Source organism: Pavona decussata, unplaced genomic scaffold, assembly GCF_977016875.1.
Source record: "Pavona decussata unplaced genomic scaffold, jaPavDecu1.1 SCAFFOLD_223, whole genome shotgun sequence".
NCBI lineage: Eukaryota > Metazoa > Cnidaria > Anthozoa > Scleractinia > Agariciidae > Pavona > Pavona decussata.
In genome coordinates this window covers 2,942,501-2,964,425 of record NW_028145628.1, presented here as the reverse complement: position 1 = coordinate 2,964,425, position 21,925 = coordinate 2,942,501, and the positions used below count along the sequence as shown (strand labels likewise).

General features: G+C 38.7%; 1 protein-coding gene across 2 annotated transcripts; it reads right to left on the bottom strand.

Annotated features, from left to right (window-relative positions):
• Positions 1–1,979: 1,979 nt before the first annotated feature.
• On the bottom strand, positions 1,980–18,994 carry LOC146459183 (VWFA and cache domain-containing protein 1-like). Of its 2 annotated transcripts, none has more exons than XM_085089935.1 (14): positions 18,493–18,981; positions 15,451–16,038; positions 14,856–15,003; positions 13,225–13,502; positions 11,913–12,048; positions 11,173–11,446; positions 10,428–10,624; positions 8,900–8,980; positions 7,975–8,287; positions 7,064–7,252; positions 6,129–6,469; positions 5,758–5,908; positions 4,460–4,686; positions 1,980–2,931 (listed from the first exon to the last, which is right to left on the bottom strand). In XM_085089935.1, exons 1-14 carry the CDS (start codon positions 18,661–18,663, stop codon positions 2,516–2,518), a joined length of 3,510 nt encoding a protein of 1,169 aa, XP_084946061.1. In that variant the 5' UTR covers positions 18,664–18,981; the 3' UTR covers positions 1,980–2,515. The 2 variants fall into 2 exon arrangements, with proteins under 2 accessions (XP_084946061.1, XP_084946062.1); XM_085089936.1 differs by lacking the exon at positions 1,980–2,931 and adding an exon at positions 2,962–3,609 and having other exon boundaries at positions 18,493–18,994.
• Positions 18,995–21,925: the final 2,931 nt, after the last annotated feature.

Sequence of the window (21,925 nt, the reverse complement as noted above, 5' to 3'; positions counted from 1 at the left end):
CTACCAGTTTGTATTCTTACGGTAGAAAGACGCTATTACCAGTGTTGAAATCTTAAAATAATTATTGGCAGTTGACATACCCCAATGGACGGCGTACCAAGTAACACTGGTTATAAATTGGATTAGACAAGCACTGACTGCGCGCGCGCCTGCTGAGAGGTATTTGGCAGAAAAAAATCTGGGCTGTCAAAGCTTAAAATATATGGTTTAAGTATTTTTTGGCATTCTTCAGAATGCATACTTGACATACTCAAGAAACGCACTCGATAGGCATCTTATTGTATAATTCTGATACGGACGATAAAATGCATCAATTTAGCTACATTGTGTCTTACGCGAGATCCAAGAAAAGTAGAAGGCGTACTCGGCTCATTTTCTCCAGTGTAAATAGCGGGTCGTGTTGCCGAGGTTTCGAGTTTATTCAGTTTTGCCTTTAGTTAAAACCAAAAAGGAAAAAAGGTATTTTGACATTCAAAACAATCACATTGGAATAAAACATAAACAGAACTTTAGAGTCTGGCAAAAACAACGCCATTGAATTATGTATCGAGCTAACTTCAAGTGTAACGAAAGACGGTATTTTCCAATGGCCCAAAGACACCAGGAACCTGTGTTTTCCACAGACCGCGATTTCTGGACCCGAACCTGTCTTTTTCACTGATCTTTCTATGAATATTTTTCAACGTAATATTTTAAAGTATTCTTTTATTGAATCTTAGTGGAACATGAAATCACCTTTCGTTTGGTTTAGAAGGCAGTTAAGTTATTACAGCGTGGACATTAACTGAAAAATGTCACTTTATTTAGCTAAATACAAGCTTAGTAGTTCCTTATGTCTTTTTATTATGCTAATAGTTTTCAGCCTATCTTTACACGCAAAGTATTTTTGCTGTATACTATAGTCAGTTATACTGAAACATAGTCAGTTATACTGAAACATGGCTTGCAACCCTTCAGAATGTGCGTTTTAATTCAATGCAATTTTCAAAGGGGAACTGTTACAGAGATTTCCCTGCATTTCATTCCAAAGTGCTCAAATATTTGACATGGAGACTTTTTCTCTAAACCGAAATTGTTCTTAACGCATGCGCACCAGCAGGAAAATATTAAGTGACGTCTCTAATACCATAATCGGTTTTCACTGAATAATTCTTTTAAAAAAAAGTTAAAGTCAATCCACGCCACGCGTGACTGGTATTCTTGAAAGTTGAACGGAGTTTTGAACTTTACATGTCTGCTTTGAACATCGCCAACGAGATTTCCGTGTTCCCGTAGAAATTTCCCTAGTTTATTGACTGTACAAAGCAATGAATTTTTTTTACATCACAGCATTAAGTATTTCAAGAATAACAATTGTTTCCTAAGTATCTTGAATCTTTTTTTTCAGTTAATGCGTCTTTTTCGGAGAGATTTCCAGAGAAATGTTCAACATTCCATTCGAATCCGGACATTATAAAGAGGATTTCGAATGTTCATTTTATTCTCGGAAATACTGCATGGTCACGCGTGACGTGGATTGACTGTAATATTAGTTTCTTTGCACTAATAGTATTGTTAAAAAACTGAATCATTATTTTCACGTTTCCATCGTTGCAAAATACAATTTTTATGTATTCATAATGACGCTAAAATTAGGTGACAATGCCCTTCAGGGAAATAACTAGCACAAAGTAATTATCCGCGTTCTCAGTTCAAATGAGAAATGTCGAAGTTTACAATCAAATAAATTGACGACACTGCGACTACTGATTATCAACAGAGCTTTATTTAGCAGTGATACACTCTAAAGCAAGAAGTAAAGATGTAGATGGTGGTTATATTTAATCCTAATATATTTTTAATACCAGTAGCTTTAGTTTTAAAAATATACATTGTGATTAGATATAACCACCTTTTACTTCTTTACTTATTGCTTAATTACTTTAAAAAGTACTTTAAATGAAATGAATTTACTTTCATGTGATCATGAAAGTACAGTTCACAGTCCCCTATTTTTCCGTGAGATTTACGAGGCTCATACTGCTTCGATTGAACTGCCGCCATCTTCATTTGTAATGGCGAGCGCAACCTGGGGAGGATGTTTAATCTACCGAGTGGGACCCTAGTCAGGGTATGTTCAGTAAGGCAAGAGGAGCGAGAAAAAAATAGGTAGTTCTCCCCAGGTTGCGCCCCCCGTTATAAACCAAGGCGGTGGGAGTTCGATCGAAGCATATGAGTGTCGAAAATCCCACGGGAATATAGGGGACAATGAACAGTCTAAAGCTAGGTGGTCTCAATTCTAAACATACAGTGGCGTGCTTTCAATTGTTTCTATTGTGCTTCTTAATTCTTCCTGTGCAATGCAATGTGGTTCTTGTTCTTGGATGAAATCCGTATGTGCTCCTTTAAATAAAAGAAATGTTAATTTTTTTCTGTGTTTGAAGGCTCCGTCTATTGTTAGTAAAGTGAACTTTGAGAAAGAGCTCTTGGAGTAGTCCCGGGAAAACGCGATGCCAGGAGTGACATGACTTTCACTTTATTTGACATGCCTGAAACTTCCCTTGTAATAAGGATTATATGGTGGCGCGCTAGGTTGAGCTGCACCCCTCACAGACTGGTCATAACTTGGTGGTGCCATGTCGATACTTGTCGGGTGCATAGCCATACCAGGTTCAGGTCCATACGGGGCGGTATAGCCCTGAGGAGGCGGGTTATACGCCGTGAAGCTTGGTGGAGGAGCAGGCACGGGTTGTACCACAGGAGGATTCGTTTTCGGTTCTCTTCCTTTATTGCAGCATTTTACCGCTATAACGACAACGACGATGAGAGCAACTATCACCCCAATAACAATACCAGCGATGGCCCCACCCGAAAGGCCATCTTTATCCCCGTCTTTATCGTCGTCATCATCGGCGTTGCTCGGAATAGCTCCGCTTCCGGGCGCTTTTGTACCTGAAGATTTAAGCACAAGGTTTCCCGTAAAGCTGCCTTAGTATCCTGTTTTTAAAGATGGTCTTAACTTACTTTTGAGAATTCTAAACGAGCTTTCATTTCAATAATTACCACCGACAGTTCCACCCAGCTGCCATCTATATATATATATTTAATTATATCTTTATTTATCTATATTTATAGCACTGTCTTTCTGAGTGACACCGATGACAATTCTCTGCTCGTTTTAGCATTTTAACGAAGAGTGATTCACACCAGCGACATAACGTCAGGGTCACGCAAACGTAGATTAACTGCCGCGAAAGGGAACATCATAATGACACAGAAGGACATGGAAGAAAAATCTGATCTTTTCTCATCTCGTTACTTTTATGTTATGATGCCGTTATGTCGCTATAGTGTCAGTATGACTGAACCAGGCTTAAACTTTGATCACAATCATGTGCACCGCGACGGAAAAAGATACGAAGAAGCAGATCCAAACAAACAAAGCCGCGCCACCGAGATAAATCATGCATGTTAATACTGATAGAAGTGGTACTAAGATTGCAGTCATTATGATGGCTCCGACAACAATGGCAGCGACCTGCCCACCCGACAGGCCGCCTTCATCTTCGTGTTTATCGTTGTCATCATCGGTGTCGCTCGGAAAATTTTCGCTTCCGGGAGCTCTTGTACCTGAAGATTTAAACACAAGGTTCCTCGTCAAAGCTACCTTAGTACACTTAGTCTGCTCACGTTTTGAGTCTATGGGTGAAATTATAAGTAACTTTTCACACCAACAATTAGCCATCCGACTAGCCACCGTTATTTATAATGCAATCTTTCTGAGTGGCACCGTGGATAATGCTTTGTTGTTTTTAACATTTTAACGAATCCTGCTTCACATTAGCGACGTTGATTATGTCGCTAGAGTGTCAGTATGAACCAGGCTTAGTTTTATCATCATATCCAGAGTCACGATGATGCCGGAAAATTTCTTGTCAAAATATTCTTTTAACTATCACCATGAAACCGAATAAAGGCAGACAACCCTCTGGAATCTACTGTTACAGCATGTTACTGTTATAATAGTCCAGTCAACCTATGAACTTTTGACGGTCATCGTCGAACTAATATAATTGCAACAGAACGTTTCTCAACTACATGAACATCTGCAGAGAACTCCCATTTTTAAAAAAAAAATACTTCTGTATTAGGAAGCACCTTTCTAAAGTAGGGCAAAGAAGAAAGAAACTGAAAGCTTCAACGGGATTCGAACCAATGACCTCTGCGATACCGGTGCAGTGCTCTACAAGTTGAGCTATCAAGTCATCTGAGAGCTGGTTATTTTTTTTTAATTTTGGTTTTTTTTTTTTGTTATTTATCTGGCAGCTGGTTAATTTCTCCTATGTTCGTAGATGATGAAGAACTGAACGTGTATGATAGAAATGAGCATTTGGAAAAGCTTTTGATTAAACTAGCCACAAATGAAACACCCTCGAAATGATGACAGTAACTTAAGTAGTTTATCGAGGTTCCTACATACCTTCTTTGCCTCCGTAACAAGAATTGATATCTGCGCAATATTTCTTATCAAGAGGAGCGTCGTATTTATCCCTCACACACCAATAGCAGCCAACGACTCCATCACACGAATCTGAATTCAACTTTTTGTCGCACTGAGGATCGAAGCACTTCGGTAAGCTTTTCACTGGTGGATCGTTTGCTTGTTCGGAAGTGACGACAGGTGCTGGCACAGGACAAATAGAGACGCTGAAAAGAAAAAGAAAAAAATAACTGCTTTCTCGTGTCTACTGCATTATGGTCCATTCTGGGGCGTTTTCTATTTGTCAGAACTGGCTTGCCAGACCGGTCAGTTCGTAAACGGACTGTACCAAGTCTCATCTTAGACCTTCAAATTTCTTCAAAATAGCTTGTACCATTTTCGAAGGGATTATCTTTCAAGATTTTACAGCACCATTCCATCAAAATGGCGCATTTGGTTTACAGACTGGCCAGTTTGGCTGGCCAGTTCCGGCAAAACGAAAAATGTCTATGACACCGATTCTACTCTACTTTCATGTTTAAGCCCTCGGGTGATCAACGTGTAATTTCTCCTTTCAGTATCACTACTTGATCTCACATACGGTGTCTTTTTTTTTCTATAGACGCTTTATATTTATATCACTTTCAATTTCGAACTACATACACGACTACAACAGTACGCTACTTACAATACAAACCCTTACAATTCTTACTGTTTACTTATATGAAAAAAAAACATACAGCTAAATTCCTGTAATTACAATAAGGATTACTTACACTACAAAAAAAAAGGCACACATGTATATATATATATATATATATATATATATACATACGCAAGTATATCCACTATATGAAAGGGGGCGGGGATGTATGTTACATTCTAGTAAAAAAAAGGTTTCCAACTCAAAAAGAAAAAAAAAAAGATGAAAAATATTTTCCCTGCTGATTCACTGAAATTTAGCTTTATATACTTTGAATATTGAAGCGAAGAAATAGAAAGGCAATGTCTGGTACGAAGGAAAGTGTAAAAAAAGAGAGAGAGACACTTCAAACTGGTAAAAAAAAACATACGGCGTCTTTGTACTATTATAACAGAGTTCATAACAATTATGCTTTTGTGGACGTTGGAAATTAGCATATGAGAAAAACACCGCATACTAATGAGGAGTGTTTTATCAGCTGATAAACACCGCATACTAGTAAGGAGGAGGTTTATCGATAAAAAGTCAGTGCACGTAGTGTGTTATCGACCATTTGATAGGTCAATGGGTTGATGAATTAATATATAGGTCTTACCTGCTTGATGGAAATTCGTTTCTGCAATAATGGAAATCAAGCCTTGAGATACAAGGACACTGGCAGGTCAAATTAGGCACACTCCTTACGCATGCGTTGTTGCAAAAGACGCAAGACCTTGATTGACAAGAGCTGTCACGTTTTTTGATTCCTGAAATATAAATGCGTAAAAAATGCGTGAAGAAGATTTTCTCCATCTGTTTGGAAAACTTTCACGCACATTTTCTTTTCGCAACTGCTTAAGTCGGGTACATATGCATAACTGCGATGATCTCTCGCTTACTTATTCCTTCATACGCAGTGCAAGTATATGTTGTGTTTCATATATTTTACTTCCAATAAACAGAGTGTTAGTCCAAGATCATTCTCACCTAAAAACGCATTACTTTCCGCTATGCGAGAAATCTGGTACCGCCTACACCTCTGTCCATTGGCCAACGTGTCAACGCCTTGGAATGGAATTTCCAGTTCGTAAAAGTTCTCCATGTTAACTTTCTCCAAGTTTCTGCACTGCTTTTTCTTCAAATGTCCTTTGTTTAAGAGGTCCTCGGCTATATCTCTCTCTTTCGCGGTAATGTGCACATATTCCAGATTCTTTGCTGTGATGTCTGGTGACAGGAAATCCTTGTGCATGATGAAAAACCCCGCTCCATTCAACACGAAGCACTCATAATTGCTGTCCTCGCACTTTGGATATGTATCGGTTAGGAGTCTGAAAGGATGGCAAAACTCTTTTAAAACACGAAAGTTAATCACCTTTCTCGAAATAATAATAGTGATACTTATTGCAATAGCAATAACAACAATAAATATTAATAATAATAATAACAATAATAATAATAATAATGATGATGATGATGATGATGATGATTGTGGTGGTGGTGACACACAAAGACGCAAAGTTTTAGGAGTTGATATACCAGTAGCACTCATCCAAACATCAGCATTGTTCGGTTCGTCAATGTAGGATCCTCAGGGAAGTACTTGAGATTTAGTGAGGAAATGTAAGACAAGGCACATTTTTTACCAATCTGTTGCTCTAAACCTGGGAAATCACCAACGATATTAACATTTTGATGGTGATGATGATGAGGTCATAGGTAAGAAGGCAAGGAAATTCAGACAGAACGAGATGATGATGATGATGATGACAGCCACGATAATAATAATAATAATAATAATAATAATAATAATAATAATAATAATAATAATAATAATAATAATAAGACGAAGAAGGAGAAGAAGAAGAAGAAGAAGAAGAAGAAGAAGAAGAAGACGAAGTAATTGCGTTGCTGAAAAAACTTACTTTTGAAAATAGGACAAAGGAAAGTCTCCACCCAGCACTCCCATAACTTGATCTTTAGGGGTGTGTTTATTGGTTGGTTCACCGCGGTATATCGTCTGGGAAGCGGTGATTAAAACACCTGTGCCAAAAGCGTCTATATAAGGAGTGGACAGAGCCACCAATCCCGTGTTCCTTACAGCGGTGTGATACCTAAAATAATTAAGTCCAAGTTATACGTTGAACAAAAGTTCAAGCACCAGAAAATAAAAGTAAAATAAAATGATCCCTAGAAGCACTCAAGCATTATATAATTCATGTAACGCACTTTGAAGGATTAATGGCCCAAAAGTCGATTAGACTACAGATTCACAAACGTTCAAGCCGAAAAACCAACATCTAGGAAAACTACCTATAAAGTCGTCCCTAGAAGCACTCAAATTCTATATAAGCAACGCAATAAGACACTTTGAAGGATAAATGGCCCTAAAGTCGATTACACTGCAGATTCACCTCTGTATATATAGGCTATTTTCTGGCAAAGTTGTTTTCATATACGGACCGACCAAGTCCGGCAAATAACCTATTTATTTTTGTTAAATTCTATTTTGCACGTCAGTTGTGGTGAAGCTTAGTAAGATTTTTTTTCCTTCACGTTTTCTTTGTCTGTTTTACCTTGGTAATAAATTCACTTTCACTATGGTAGCTTTCGTCAGAATCAATTGTTTTTAGCGATAAATTTCAAAGACAGGACTCCAAAGAACGCTAAAACGCACTATCGAGCTGGTTATCGGGTAGTTTCCCTCCAACTATGTTAAATGTTTCAGTCATGGAACTAAATTTTGTTCGAACTGCATACGAAAGAGATTCAAGACATTTTTAAAAACCTTTAATTGAACACCCTTCAGAGCAAGGTACATAAGTATGTTCATTACCATGGTCTTTTTGTCGGGTCGTATGATTTATTAATTAAGACTCCTGGAGTTATTCTGAAGACGCCATTGGAAGAGGAAAAATGTCTCCACGAAAGGTACTTTGTGTAATCTGCTTTTTCTCGAAACCAGATGTTCTCCACTGTGCTGCTAGCTATCACGGTGTCCCTTATGCCGGGTTTGAATCCAGGGTTGGACGCGCTCGGATCTGTCATGAACGATTTGTACGCGTTTACACGGGATACCGTCTCGTCCAGCCCAAGATACTTGTATGGGTCTATGAAGGCTTCTGCACCAAACTTCACTACAGTTGCGTCTGCAATATTGAATTAATGTATTAGTATAGGCAGATGAATCTTCTAGTAAGGAGCTAATTGGAGCTTGCTTCCTCCTAGGGCAGGCGCAGATTAGTCGTTGGATACGGCGTATCCAACGATTAATTTCCGCCTACCCTCATTGGACGAAACGCGGCACGTGGTACAAAACTGGACGTTCGATTTGGTAGCCGTCGCTCGATCTTCTTCAACCCCTCCCCCCCCCCCTCCCCAAAAAAAAACAACAACGACGACGACGACAACAACAAAAAGCGTTATAGTTTAAGGTCTTAGTTGTTGTAATCTAATCACTCTTCAATTAACTCTGGTAAACTGAAGTTCATTTGCATTAATTTTCCTACAATTATGCCGTGGTCATCACTCGCGACTTTGTCTTTTCGACAGAAAAGAGCGCGGGTTTCAGAAATCAATCTCTCTTTTATTTTTTTTTAACAACAACAACAACAATTTATTTACAGATTCAGGTACAGATTCAAAGTTATGAAGTAAATAAACCCCTTTCCTGCTGTCTGGTATATCGGACGAATATGACCGAAGCTTTCCCTGCTCATTTTAAGTTGATTATATGGCATTTCTCACTCATAATAATTCACCTTTGGATGCATATCTTGAGAAGTGAATACAGGGTTTATCGGGCCTGACCAAGTCCAGACGGTGATACAAGAACTTGAAGCCTGTGCAATACAGCAAAATAAAACAATTGAAATGACAACAAACGTGATAACTACAAATTGGTTGCTCACACAAGAAAATTAAAGGAAGAAGAAGAAGAAGACACTTAATTAAAGACTGGCAAACATGCATGTTGCCTCTTCCTCGAACTAACTGGGGTTAACAAACTTTTATCCTCAAAGCTGCGAAAGACAGGTACAGCCTTCCGATTGACCTAAAGGAAGCCGATGTTTTATCTGTTTTTAAAGCAAAACTGGAAACGGTTTTGAAAGACTTTGACTAATTTTAAACTTTTTTTTTCTTACTCGATAACTCGACTTTTTTACCATTAGGAACATATTTGCTTTTATTTATTTTGTATTTTGTTAGCTTTTGTATTCAGGTACTTTGAAAACCGCCTCGGCAAGTTGGACCCCTCATTAAATATTTTTGTTATTATTATTATGATAATGTCATGGATTCGCGCCAAACTCTCATTCGCCCTCCTGAGAATTCTGCGCTGCTATGGTCGAGAGGCTCATGTTGTATGCGAAGAGCACCACTGAAGATTGCAGATACTGACTTTCAAATCGATAAGAAACTTTCTTCAAAAAAAATTGTGCTTGAAAATAGTCTCTTTCTTTTAATCGACAAGAATTGTAAATAGGTTTTAATAGCTCTTTATTCTACTATTAACTTGTAAATAACGATTTGCTTGGAATATTTTAATAAGAGATTATTATGATTTATTATTTTAAAAATATTATCATTAATATTATTATTATTATTATTATTTTGCTATTTTATTATTATTATGTTCATTAAGGAATTGAACCCTGAGTTAAATACTCAGAAAGACTCTATTCGCGCCAAACTCTTTACATGACTCCGGCTGCGTGCGAATACTTCATTACGATCACATATTTTTGCTTTTGTTTGTCTCTTAGGAATTATTTTACATTTATATTCATTTTCATTTCGCTCATCACTGACTTGATAATGACGTTGAGCAAACGTCGAAACGTCATCGCTTTTTAAACTTTTAAACCAAGATGGTTTTAAATTTTTTAAAGTTTTCAACATTATCGCAATTTTTTATAGTTAAATTGTTTAACAAATCTCTTTTTCTACGTATTATTATTATTATTATCATCATCATCATCATCATCATCATCATCATCATCATCATTACTATTATTATTATTATTATTATTTTTATTATTATTATTATTATTATTATTATTATTATTATTATTATTATTATCATACGTTATCCTGTATACTGGATTTTACACGCAATCTATTAAAACAATTTTTTCTTTTATATAGTTTTACTCAATAAAATCCCAAACTGGATTTGCTTAGACCATCATCATCACCTTGAAGGATGGAAAAGGTATCTTTCCGTAGATTACCGGGCACAGCATCCTACATTCTACCAATGATAAATGTCATTTCTACGATATATACCTGATGGAATGGTCAAACTGGACAGCATTTCCTCCTTATCTCCTTCTGCCACTACAATTCCCACGGTAAAGTTGGTCTTATCAACCGGCCGCCAAGTATAATTTGATTGCAACTCCAGCACTGTAACTCCCTCCTTGATTTGGCCTCCTCGTGCAAGATACCGCTTTGATTTAAAGCTTGCTTCTCCTGAACCACCACTAATATAATAATATCAAGTTCAAACAAAATATTGCGTGAAAAAAATTACTATCAAGGTCTCAATAAGACGTTAACTAACAAATTGAGAAAGACGGAAATATGCAATGAGTTTCCTTGTCGCGGGTGCGTTTGTCGCGCGCACAAGACAAGGAAATTTTCCCTACAGTTGTCTGAAACCTCTTAAGTTTTGTTCTTGAGTGCACAGGTCTTTTCTTTATATATAATTGTTTACTGACTTTAACCAGAACGGGAAAACGGCGCAAGAAGCTAAGCTTCTGGCAGCCAGACTCTGGCAACAAGGAGACCCGTGGTGAACTGTGCTAGAGCGCTGGCGCACTAAAAATTAGTAAATACCTAGAATAGCTTTTCATCAGTTCCACCACTGTAGCATAGTTGTAAGAGTATCTGACTGCATGGTGAAAAACGTGCGCAAGGCCACCAGTTCGACTCTCGTTCAATCTTTCCCAATACTCCTGACAACTTTTTACTTATAAGTAAAATCATTTATTTTGTCCTTTACAAAAACAAACGTTTCCTGAATACTTACGCTTTGATGGATTGAAATACCACATCAAAACCTGACTCTGGTTCCAAAGCTGTTATGTCCATAAAAATTGGGTCCACAAAAGCGTTAGAAGGGGCTGGGAGAAGAGGGTGCATCATCGTCCGCCCGGAGCTATCGGCCATCCAGGCATAACTCGATTGACCTTTTTGAAAGTAGGTAACCTCAGAGAGGAGATCGGCCATGCTGATATCTGTGCCAACAACACCAATAAAGTTTCCTCCGTGATAACATGGCAGTGTTATGGATGTCAACAACCCTGGTAAAATAGAACGCTGTATTTTTAACAACAACAATAACAACAATTAGCAATGCTATGTTTATAAACGTTCCGCCAAGGAGATTGAAGACTTCCCTTGGAGCGCACTGATGGTAAATTCCAACGACACCAACCAATCATGCAGCCAACTAGAAATGAACCATTTTAAGGTAATTTCTTTGTTGAATAGATCACTCCATGAGAGGATGAGATCATCTTCTCTTGATCAGTAACAATTCACAATTAGAGGCTTGCTGTTTTGGTGTCTATGATAGTTGACGAGGAGCAAATATCAGCAAAGATAAACTTTGATCTTGCCGTCTAATTGTTAAGTAAAAATCTTGAGGTCATAATTGTTAAAATAGTTTCAGTTTTCAACCAATCAGAGACACAATTGCGAAAGGTTAAGCAAGATAATACACTACTTGCAGAAGTCCCGGATGTATTATTTTTAGCTGTATCTTACCTGTTCCAAAGGCATCAATGTAAGGAATAGATATAATCGGTTCATTGCGAATTGTGTTCGTAGAGAAGAAGTCGTAGTAAGTTGCCATGTCACCTCGCAAGTTATTTGTGTTCTGAACATAGGTAAATTTCCCAACCTTAAACAAAACAGTCCAAACAAAATTTTAGTAACTTGTTTGTCAAAGGAAGGTAATAAACGACACCCATACTCTCTAAAATGGAAAATTCGAGGTTTACCTTGCAAACTTAACATAAAATACTAATAAACTCCACTATCTTTAATACGATACCCACTCAAATTAAATCGAAATGTTTGGGAGGTGGCCGGGTGGCCAGCAAGGCGTCGGACTTGTAATTCGGAGGTCCCAGATTCAAGTTCCACTCTGCATGACCACTGCAGTGTATCTGGTGTTGTTTCTTGGTAGCCCTGAGTTCAACTCCTCAGCTGTGCTTGTTAATAGCCAGCTGGTCTGCCTCCTGCCAGCTGGGATTCTTAACCATGTTATGTTGTATTTGTAATATCTGTTTCTGTTTGTTTAATCGTCCCTGAAAACCACCTTTCGGGGAGAGGTCGGATAATTTATTATACTAGTAATTATCAAAGATTAGGGAGTGCGTTCGATGGTCTCGATTCCAGGTTCTTTCCCACCTGGTGATGATGTCATCCACCCCTGAAAAAAATCTGCAGTGGGTGCCAGATACGCGTCCCAAGATCCATCCATCCTTTCTTCTTTCCTTCCTTCCTTCCTTCCTTCCTTCCTTCCTTCCTTTTTTCCTTCCTTCCTTCCTTCCGTCCTTCCTTCCTTCCTTCCTTCCTTCCTTCCTTCCTTCCTTCTTTCATTCATTCAATCAATCAATCAATCAATCAATCAATCAATCAACGTTGGTTGTCCCATACAACTTTGAATCCAAACTACATTAGGAGTCCGTCCTTTCTACGTGGAACACAATTATTTATTTATTTATTTATTTATTTATTTATTTATTTATTTATTTATTTATTTATTTATTTATTTATTTATTTATCTATCTATTTACAAATGTCTCAAAGCCGTGTAAATATAGCCAAGGATTCACCACCTTTCGACTGAATCTTCTGTTTTTGTGGTTAAACCAAAAGCAGTTACTCTTGATGATCCCAAAAGACACAGAAATAAACTGAACAAAACTCAGAGCTAAGATCAAATTCATATCAGGCGTCGAGGGAGAGAAAACACACCCGACTGAGCAAGGTATGATGAAGCACACCCAAAGCAAACGTAAAATGGAAACGGAACTTTACCTAGGTGACAAATTTATTTGCAAGTACTTACAGTAGCGTCTGGCGCACGAGTTACGCCCTGCCCTTGCTGTTTAGCCATTTCTTGGAGGATTGGTAAGTTCTGTAGCATTCCATAAGTTAATATCACAACAGAATTGCTCAACTCAGCATTCTTTGTTTTAATTGTTTGTATGATTGTCTTCTTGTTGTCTGTGGGTTCACCGTCAGTCAGGAAGAGAATGACCCTTTTTCTTGCAAAGCTTCCGCCAACAGATGTGCCCTTGAAAAGATCAAAGGCGCGAATCAAAGCTTTGGAATAGTGGGTACCTCCTGCATAAAAGAAAAAAAGCCAGGTGATGCTAAGAAGTTGGATAGTTTGTCTGTCTTCGAATTAAGTTAGATTTAGATAGATAAATAAGCGAGAAAACACAAGGTCCCGATGTCGCCATGACATCATTTTCAAGTGACAAAATAAAAATTCAAACTGACTTAGTTTTTATCACCTCACCCTATATATATATATTTTAAAGTCACTTTGAATTTCTATTTTGTCACTTGAAAATGATGTCATGGCGACATCGAAACGTGTTTTCTTGCTAATTTTTTTCCCTAAAGTCTGTTAAAACTTAAAAATTGTAAGCAAACGAACGCTTAGAGACCGACAGACTGACTTACCGATCGATTAATCATGAGAGACTGACTGACTGACCGACCGACCGACCGACCGATTGACTGACTGACTGACTGACTGATCGTGACTAACTGAATGATTGACTGACTGACCGATTAACCGAATGAACGAATCACGAACGAACGAAAGAACGAAGGAAGGAAGGAAGGAAGGACAGAGGGAAGGAATGAATGACCGATCCACTGACTGACTGACTGACTGACTGACTGTTTGAATGAATGAATGAATGAATGAATGAATGAATGGACGATCGACTGACTGACTGACCGACTGACTGACTGACTGACTGACTGACTGACTGACTGACCGACTGACCGACTGACTGACTGACTGACTGACTGACCGACTGACCGACTGACTGACTGACTGACTGACCGACTGACCGACTGACTGACTGACTGACCGACTGACCGACTGACTGACTGACTGACTGACTGACCGACTGACTGACCGGCTGACTGACTGACTGACTGACTTACTGACTGACCGACTGACTGACTGACTGACTGACTGACTGACTGACTGACCGACTGACTGACTCACTGACTGACTGACTGACTGACTGACTGACTCACTGACTGACTGACTGACTGACTGACTGACTGACTGTGTGTTGATAAAAACTAAACCAATCTCCAGGATACAGTACTGTTTTGTGCTACTTTTGCTTATAGATAAGGCGATTAGTTTCTAAAGTAACCGTGGTGCTGCGTCGGTGGGGGAGTGGAAACGAATAGTTCAGTTGATAAGGTAAGTCGGCCACCGAAAACAGATTTGAGAGCTAAAATCTCTTTACGGCCTCGAAATTACTTTACAAACTCAGTTAACGATTAAACCAAATGTTCGTTCTGTTCATCTTATGCCAAGTACAGTCGGATAGTTCCATGATGAATTGTGATGAAACAAAAAAAGCTACGTGCCGAAGCAGTTAAATTCATCTTCATTGTTGTCATAATTCTAGTTCGCTGATCCGGCGGTGTGGTTGTCCTTACCTTCAGCAACGATAGCGTCAACGTAATTTTCCAAGTATTTGATGTTGACTGGTGTTGCATCAGCTAAACGTTGACTGTGGCAGCCTCTCCCGTCGCCGTCGTATTCAACTGGTGTTGATGCTTCGCCATTAAATTTCACCAGCCCAATCTGTTGGACAGAAAATACGCGATAAGACTGCAAGCAATAACCTAGTAAACGGCAAAACCGATTCAACCCATTGAATTAAGTCAGTTTGTATTGGCGCGTTAATATTGCAAAAAGGCCGGAAGACCTTCGCTTCACACAGGGCTCACCCGAGTGTTATATATGATTAGCATTGGTGTTATATATAGAGCGGGTTTCAGTTGAGTGTCGCGAAACCAAAAGTAAAGTAATTATCGTGCGTGCCCTGAATCACAACTGACGCAAACTGCGCAATGAGCCAATCAGAACTGGACCAGAATTCCGCTAAGCGCGGGAAAACGATTGCAAGCAAGTGACCATTGGTTTTGGTCAAGCTGTTCATTGGTCGAGAAAATGACGCGAGTTTTGTTAACCAATCACAGAGCACAGTAAAGAAAAACCGGTCAGAAGGGATTACCCTTGAGAACTTACCCTGTCTCTGGGGTTCATTGTTCTAAGAACAGTTTTCGCAGCCTGTTTAGCTACTCTTAAGCGTTCTCCAGACATGGATCCACTGTGATCAATGACCAGCACGACATCTTTCGGCTCCGGCGTGGCTGTTTCTACGTAAAAAGGTCGGAATCGAGGATCATAAGACCCACAGCTAGCTTTATCTTCAAATGCTGGGAAATTCGCGAGTACGCCTTGCTCAGAAGCGAAGTATTGCCATTTAATCACAGGATAATTTTGAGAAATCTTCTTCATTTCGTTTATAACGTCATCCGCTACATATGTGGGATTGGACGAGGCACTGTCAGATTTTTTTACGCATATACTTGTGAGATCAACTTTAGAGCGGAATCGTGAGTCGTATTCTAGTCCACTGGACTGTTTAACATTGCAGCATTCTGTAGGGACGCTTGAGGGAGGGTTTCTCCAAGATTTTTCTACGGCTTGTTTTAGTTGTTGCACAACCTGGAACCTCTCTTTAAACTTGTTCGAGACACTGTGCGCTAATGTGTCAATAACTTGACTGCCATCTACAAGGCTTTCGGTGAACAGTAACTTGTCAAATTCCTTCTAAAATGGGAATAATATAGATATCATATGGATTAATTAGCAGCTCTCTTACGGGATATAGCAACATGACTGCTAGACTAAGTGTTAGGAGTGTAATGTTTGATTTCTGACAAGATTAAGAGGTACAAGGAAACTGACGCTTCTCTTCAGGACTCCGTTGTTCAAAGCCCGATTAAGGTAAACCTAGGTTAACGTGAACTTTGATTCGACCGTAATTACTTATCAATGAAGATCTTTCAAAAAGATTTTAGTGCATCAGTTTTGAGTTAGACTCTACAGTCGTTGGCTTAAAGTTAGCTTTTAAAGACATTCAAGCGACGTTTTAATCGGGAATAATAGAGAGATTTAGCATCGCGTTTACGGCAAACGGCAAAACGCCAGGCTGAAATTTTCTCTTTTATGAAAAACAATGAAGCTTTTTTGGTTAAGCTTATCTCCACCCAGTCGGCGACAGCTATCGAGCAAACACGAAAAAGAGAGTGAGTACGAGAAACACAAGTTTATGCATTTTAGAACAAACAGCGGCTTGGCGTTTCCCTTTTGGCGTCAGCCGTAAACGCGAAGCCAAATCTCTCCAATAAAACATTAATCGGCTTTCGAACAAAAGAGCCCAGGTTTCCTTTTCTGTCGGACACGGATTTCATCTTGGTGTTCATTTCTCAATGTGCGTTCAGAGGCAAAGAACTTTCTCACGTTAAAAGTGTGTTTATCAACGTTGAAAAAGAAAACAGCCACAGGCCAGATCCATGAGGTTAACTTAGAACAGGACATGTCGTAAGCCGTTTGAATACAAAACTCTATTCAGATTAGAAACAAGAATAGCCTGTTTTTGTTGTTGTTGCTTTTTTTTTTTCTTTTTTTTTTCAGAAACGAGGACTTGGTAAGGTCCATGGACCAAAATCTTTAATATACCACCTGTTTGTTACCATCTGCATTTTAATGATTTTTTTGTTGTTGTTGTTAACGAAGGCGCGCTCTGATTGGTTGAAAGTGGTGTTTTCCATATCTTTTTTTAAGGAGCTGGAATTTTTCACGGGTTTTACGATAAAGTGAAATAGATTCTGCCCTTGTGTGTATCCACCGAGTTACCGAAATATCGATAGCCTAGCCTTCGCAACGCCAACACAAGCTCTCCTCTCCCACAAATTACATTACCTTACTTTTCTCAAACTCATTACGTGTAATAATTCAACAGCCAAAGACAAAGGAAATCCTGCACCGTGACGTGTTTCGTTTTTGCATCCTTAATTTCCCCTTAAAGTCAGTTTGCTTGAGAAGTTATATCAAACACTTGCCACAGTGTTTCATCACAACATCAAAAACCTTTAAGTTCGTCAAAAATACTCCGCTACGCATCGTATTTTCAACTCTCTTCTTGGTGTTTGATATGTGATGAAACTAATTTTACACTGTCTCGTGTTTGATATATTACCTGAAAACCCCCTTACAAAATAGAACATCTTGTTCAACATGAGACAGGTATAGGCCGTTACTGGCCAGGGGCCAGGGTCTGTCCAATAATTGTACGTATGCAACTAAACTTAATCAATCCGGTTTAACTTTGGACACTGGATTGGCAGTCTGTTTACCAACTGTCACCAGAAACACATTGCGATATTTACAGTTTGTCAACAAGATTTCAGCAATTTTCCCCAACAAGCTTGCGTAATTTCATGATCAGAACATTTATCCGGCAAGGCTAGTGAGGCACGTCTTTCCTAGTGAGATACTTGTGAAACTACTCTATAGTATAATCGTTATTGAAAAACTGGAGATCGTGATTTGAATAAATTACTGCTGAGTGGATCGTTTTTATCCGCATAAGTTAAATCTGAACATTACATCATTACAATTCTTGAGAAATGCTAACTTTGATGCAAATTCATTTCAGGTATTACGTTGTGAATTTTCTGCAGATTGAATCCAGTGAATGGGGTAACCACAAATGTTTTCAGACATTGCTTTTTTAGTTGCGTGACTCGACAAACGGGGTCTAAAATAAACGGAGGGTATTAAACAAGCTTGCTCAAGCTTCGATTTTTCGAGTAACTGTTCGCTCTGTGCTGTTGTTCTATTTGAAAATTAATGGCAACATGACTAATGTTAACATTTTGTAAGTCTAAAATTTCACTTTCCGGTTACAGCAGTGTTTTGCATTCATGAATATCTGACAAGTGGTCCTCGAAAATGGCACTAAAATGGACTCAACGGATTGTTACGAATTGTCATGAATTCAATACAAGCATACTTTCCATATATAATTTTGTCTCTGTATATTCTGGTATATTGCGGTATATAGCGGTAGCAAGAAAGTGAACTGTCCGTCGTTTTATACTAAAGACCCAAGATCAGGACACTAATAAAAGTAAGTCTTGGCTGCAAAGGTTTCTCGAGAAAAGATCGATGGATAACCACTAACATTTGTACAACATATGCATTCACTGTTATAGTTACCTGCAAACTGCCTGTACCAAGGCCGTCTGTTGCCAGTTTAGTAAGTGTTTGGCTGAATTTCCCTGGATCAAGCAAATTTGCCGCAAAGCACGGCCGAGTGAATGTCACCAAAACCATTAACAACATGACCCATCTGCAACTGGCGTGGTGTATACACGAATCCATCTTCATGATACTCGTGAGTGCAATTTCTGATATGTCTTCTAACAAGAGACGTGTGTTGTAGTAAGCCAAAATCCCGTTCTTTGCATTTTTGTATTGAAAGTTATGAAAGTAATTTCCCGATTTTTTATCATATGACGCACGCAGGTGAAGTCTTCCTTTAGAGTAAAATTACGTGACGAAGGTCACATTTTGTTTACATTACGTACATATACCGTACCCTTGGCCTCAGGCAATATTAATCACGGACTTTGGGGAACGGGGTGAGCACATATACGTAACATAAGACCACTGAAAGTTGTGTTACGCTTAAACGTCTGAAACGGCTCTAATTTAACAAGGAAGAAAACTACTTAGAAATACCGCTTGACACCCTCTACAAGTCACATGCAGTTTGAATATGTGAATATATTCCACTTTTTTGTTTTAGAGTACGGTATAATAGGCCTTATCACGGTTTTCGACGCCATTTTGACGAGTAAGACAAGTTTGAAATAACAGTGTTTGTATGGAAATCCGATGTCAAATAATTTACATAAAACATCGCTTCTGAAAAATTCATGAATTGGAAACTTTTGGCACTAAGAAAAGGACTTTAAGAAAACAAATTGGAGGGATGTAGCTGTGCCAGGAAGCGTCCAGTCGTGTTTTGAACTTTCCATACTGATGTGTCTGTAAAGCGAACTAGCCGTGAACTGCTACTAAAAATAGTTCGCGGGGAAAAAATACAGCGAAATGTATGGAAAGTTCAAAACACGACTGGACGCTTTCTGGCCAGCTACATCCCTCCAATTGTTTTCTTAAAAAAATCCTTTCCCTAATGCCAAAACTTTCCAATTCATGAATTTTTCAGAAGCGATGCTTTATGAAAGTTATTTGACATCGGATTTCCATACAAACACTGTTATTTCAAGCCTGTTTGCCTACTCGTCAAAATGGCGTCGAAAACCGTGGTAAGGCCTATTCAAGACCGGTTCAACTTGCAAATTTTACATGCAGGGAAGGCCAATTTTGTGACCTGAGGTCAGGCTAATCAAACGAGTGAAGAGATGAAGTGGCGAGGGCCACGTGGGCTAACGGGCTTGGAATCCAACAATTTATTTACTCAAACGGAGGGGTTTAGTAAAATACCTGACAGAAAAAGTTACAGGAAAATAGATAACAACGATGATAAAAAGAATTAAAGGCGGAAAAGACAAACGAAACCAAAACTGGACGACTGGAAAAACACTTACCAATTGCTGGATTTAGGTGGGCGAGTGATAAAATGAAAATGTAGTAGATGTTATATAAGACTGAATTTACATATGGTGCGAAAATTGTTCAGGATGGAATGAAAGTGCTGGCTACAATTAATACCGAAAGAGAAACGGAAAATAAGGAGTGTTAATTAACAAAACCCGCAACAGCCTCTAATAATTAGAGCCCTTTCAGACGTTTTAGCGTAACACACTGTGTTACGCGTATTATTTAACAAGGAAGAAAACAACCAAGAAATACCGCTTGGCATCCTCTGCAAGTCACATACAGTTTGAATATGAACTATATATTCTACTTTTTTTGTTTTGGAGTACGGTATAATTGAGCATAAATTACGTCTAGTGATTTTTGCTAATTAGGTGCGTATCATATGACGTCAGTAAGCTTATCGTAACGCGAGCTTCGTTGATCGGTCAGTCATAAGCCCGTTTTCATAGGACCGGTTCAACTTGCAAATTTCACAGGGAAGAACAATTTTGTGACTAATTTGAGGTCAGGCATTTAACGAGTGAAGTCACTTATGAGAGAGGTAGTAAAATTGCGTCTAATCGCAAGTTAGGTTTTTTTGCCTCTACGATCATAGACATTTAAAGATCAGTTTGTTTAATTCGGTAACAGGATAAATAATTAATTTGGTCAGAAGAAACCACAGTGAATTTTCTTTACATTATGTAATCGACTTTTATTTTTACAACGTTGAACTTCCGCTATCAAGGTTTTGTGAAGTAAAACTACTCAGGAAAAATTTCCGCTTTAATTTCACACCAGTGACATACCGACTTAAGGGCGAAGTCACGCAAATGCAAAATAAAAATTTATGTCGATGATTTGTCACATGACGTAAGCATAACGACATAAACAAATTTTTTTTTTTATCTCGTTATGTCCATGTCGTCATGTCTTATGTCGTCAGTGTGCACTAGGCTTTACCAATTGCATATTATTCCTTAGTTTCTGTTTCATATTTTATATTTTTATCTTCGTAGAACACAAGTATCTGCATCAAATATGATGTTCACAGTATCATATACGTGCAGGTCCGTACACTTCAAATTTGTGATATCTACAGTCCAAGTCAAGTTTAGTTGTGGCACTTCACAACCAAGCCGAAAATATCCTTCTGTTGCTCTCCTCCGCTCTCTCATTATTGATTCTAGCCAATCTTGCCGCGAACCAACATTGAAAGGGCAGGTTGCCGAGAACTGCCCCAATTAACGTGACTAAAAGTGTGGCTCTAGGAAATTGCATGAATTAAAACAGCTGTTCTGCTTGTCCCAATATAAATATTTGTGTTCCATGGAATGAAAGCGACCAGGTACAATGAATGGTTCTTACCTTTTGATTTGAAAGAAATCGCATGAAACTTAACTGTTTTTTTTTTTTTTTTTTAATGATTTTTAATTAGATAATTCCGATATGTGCTTTTCTGTAGCGTTAAATGTTTACTTTACCCGTATAGCACGCTTTTCTGTTTTCTGTTTTAGCACCGGAGCCGAACCATGGCCCCAAAATGAGGTCCAAGGAGTACTCCCCGTCTCAGAACCTCCTTTTAGTGGCTTATCAGGCTTGAGAAAGTGTCCCGGCCAATCAACAAGTTCTTCAGTATACATTGAGTGCAGAATAACAAATTGAAGACATTTCTTAGCTACAGCTTCTGAACACTCTAGCGAAAGTTTCACAAACTACAGTCTCTTAGTCGCATCATGTAGTTGGGACGGATCTCGTCACTCTACCTTCTCAATGTTGGCTCACAAGATTGGCTAGAAAAAACAACAACATTGAGATGGGGGAGGGAAGCAGGAGAGGGACATTTTCGGCTTAGTTGTGAAGTTTCACAACTAAACTTGACTAGGACTGTAGCTGACTGCCTGATGTGCCCTGTAAGGAAACGTGACTGAACGTATTTGCAGCAGATGGATCAGTCAAAAGTTTACGACTACTTCAACAACTGTGCCTTACTCTATCCCACGCCGATTAATTACCCAAGATTTACCTCGGATCGCGAAAATGA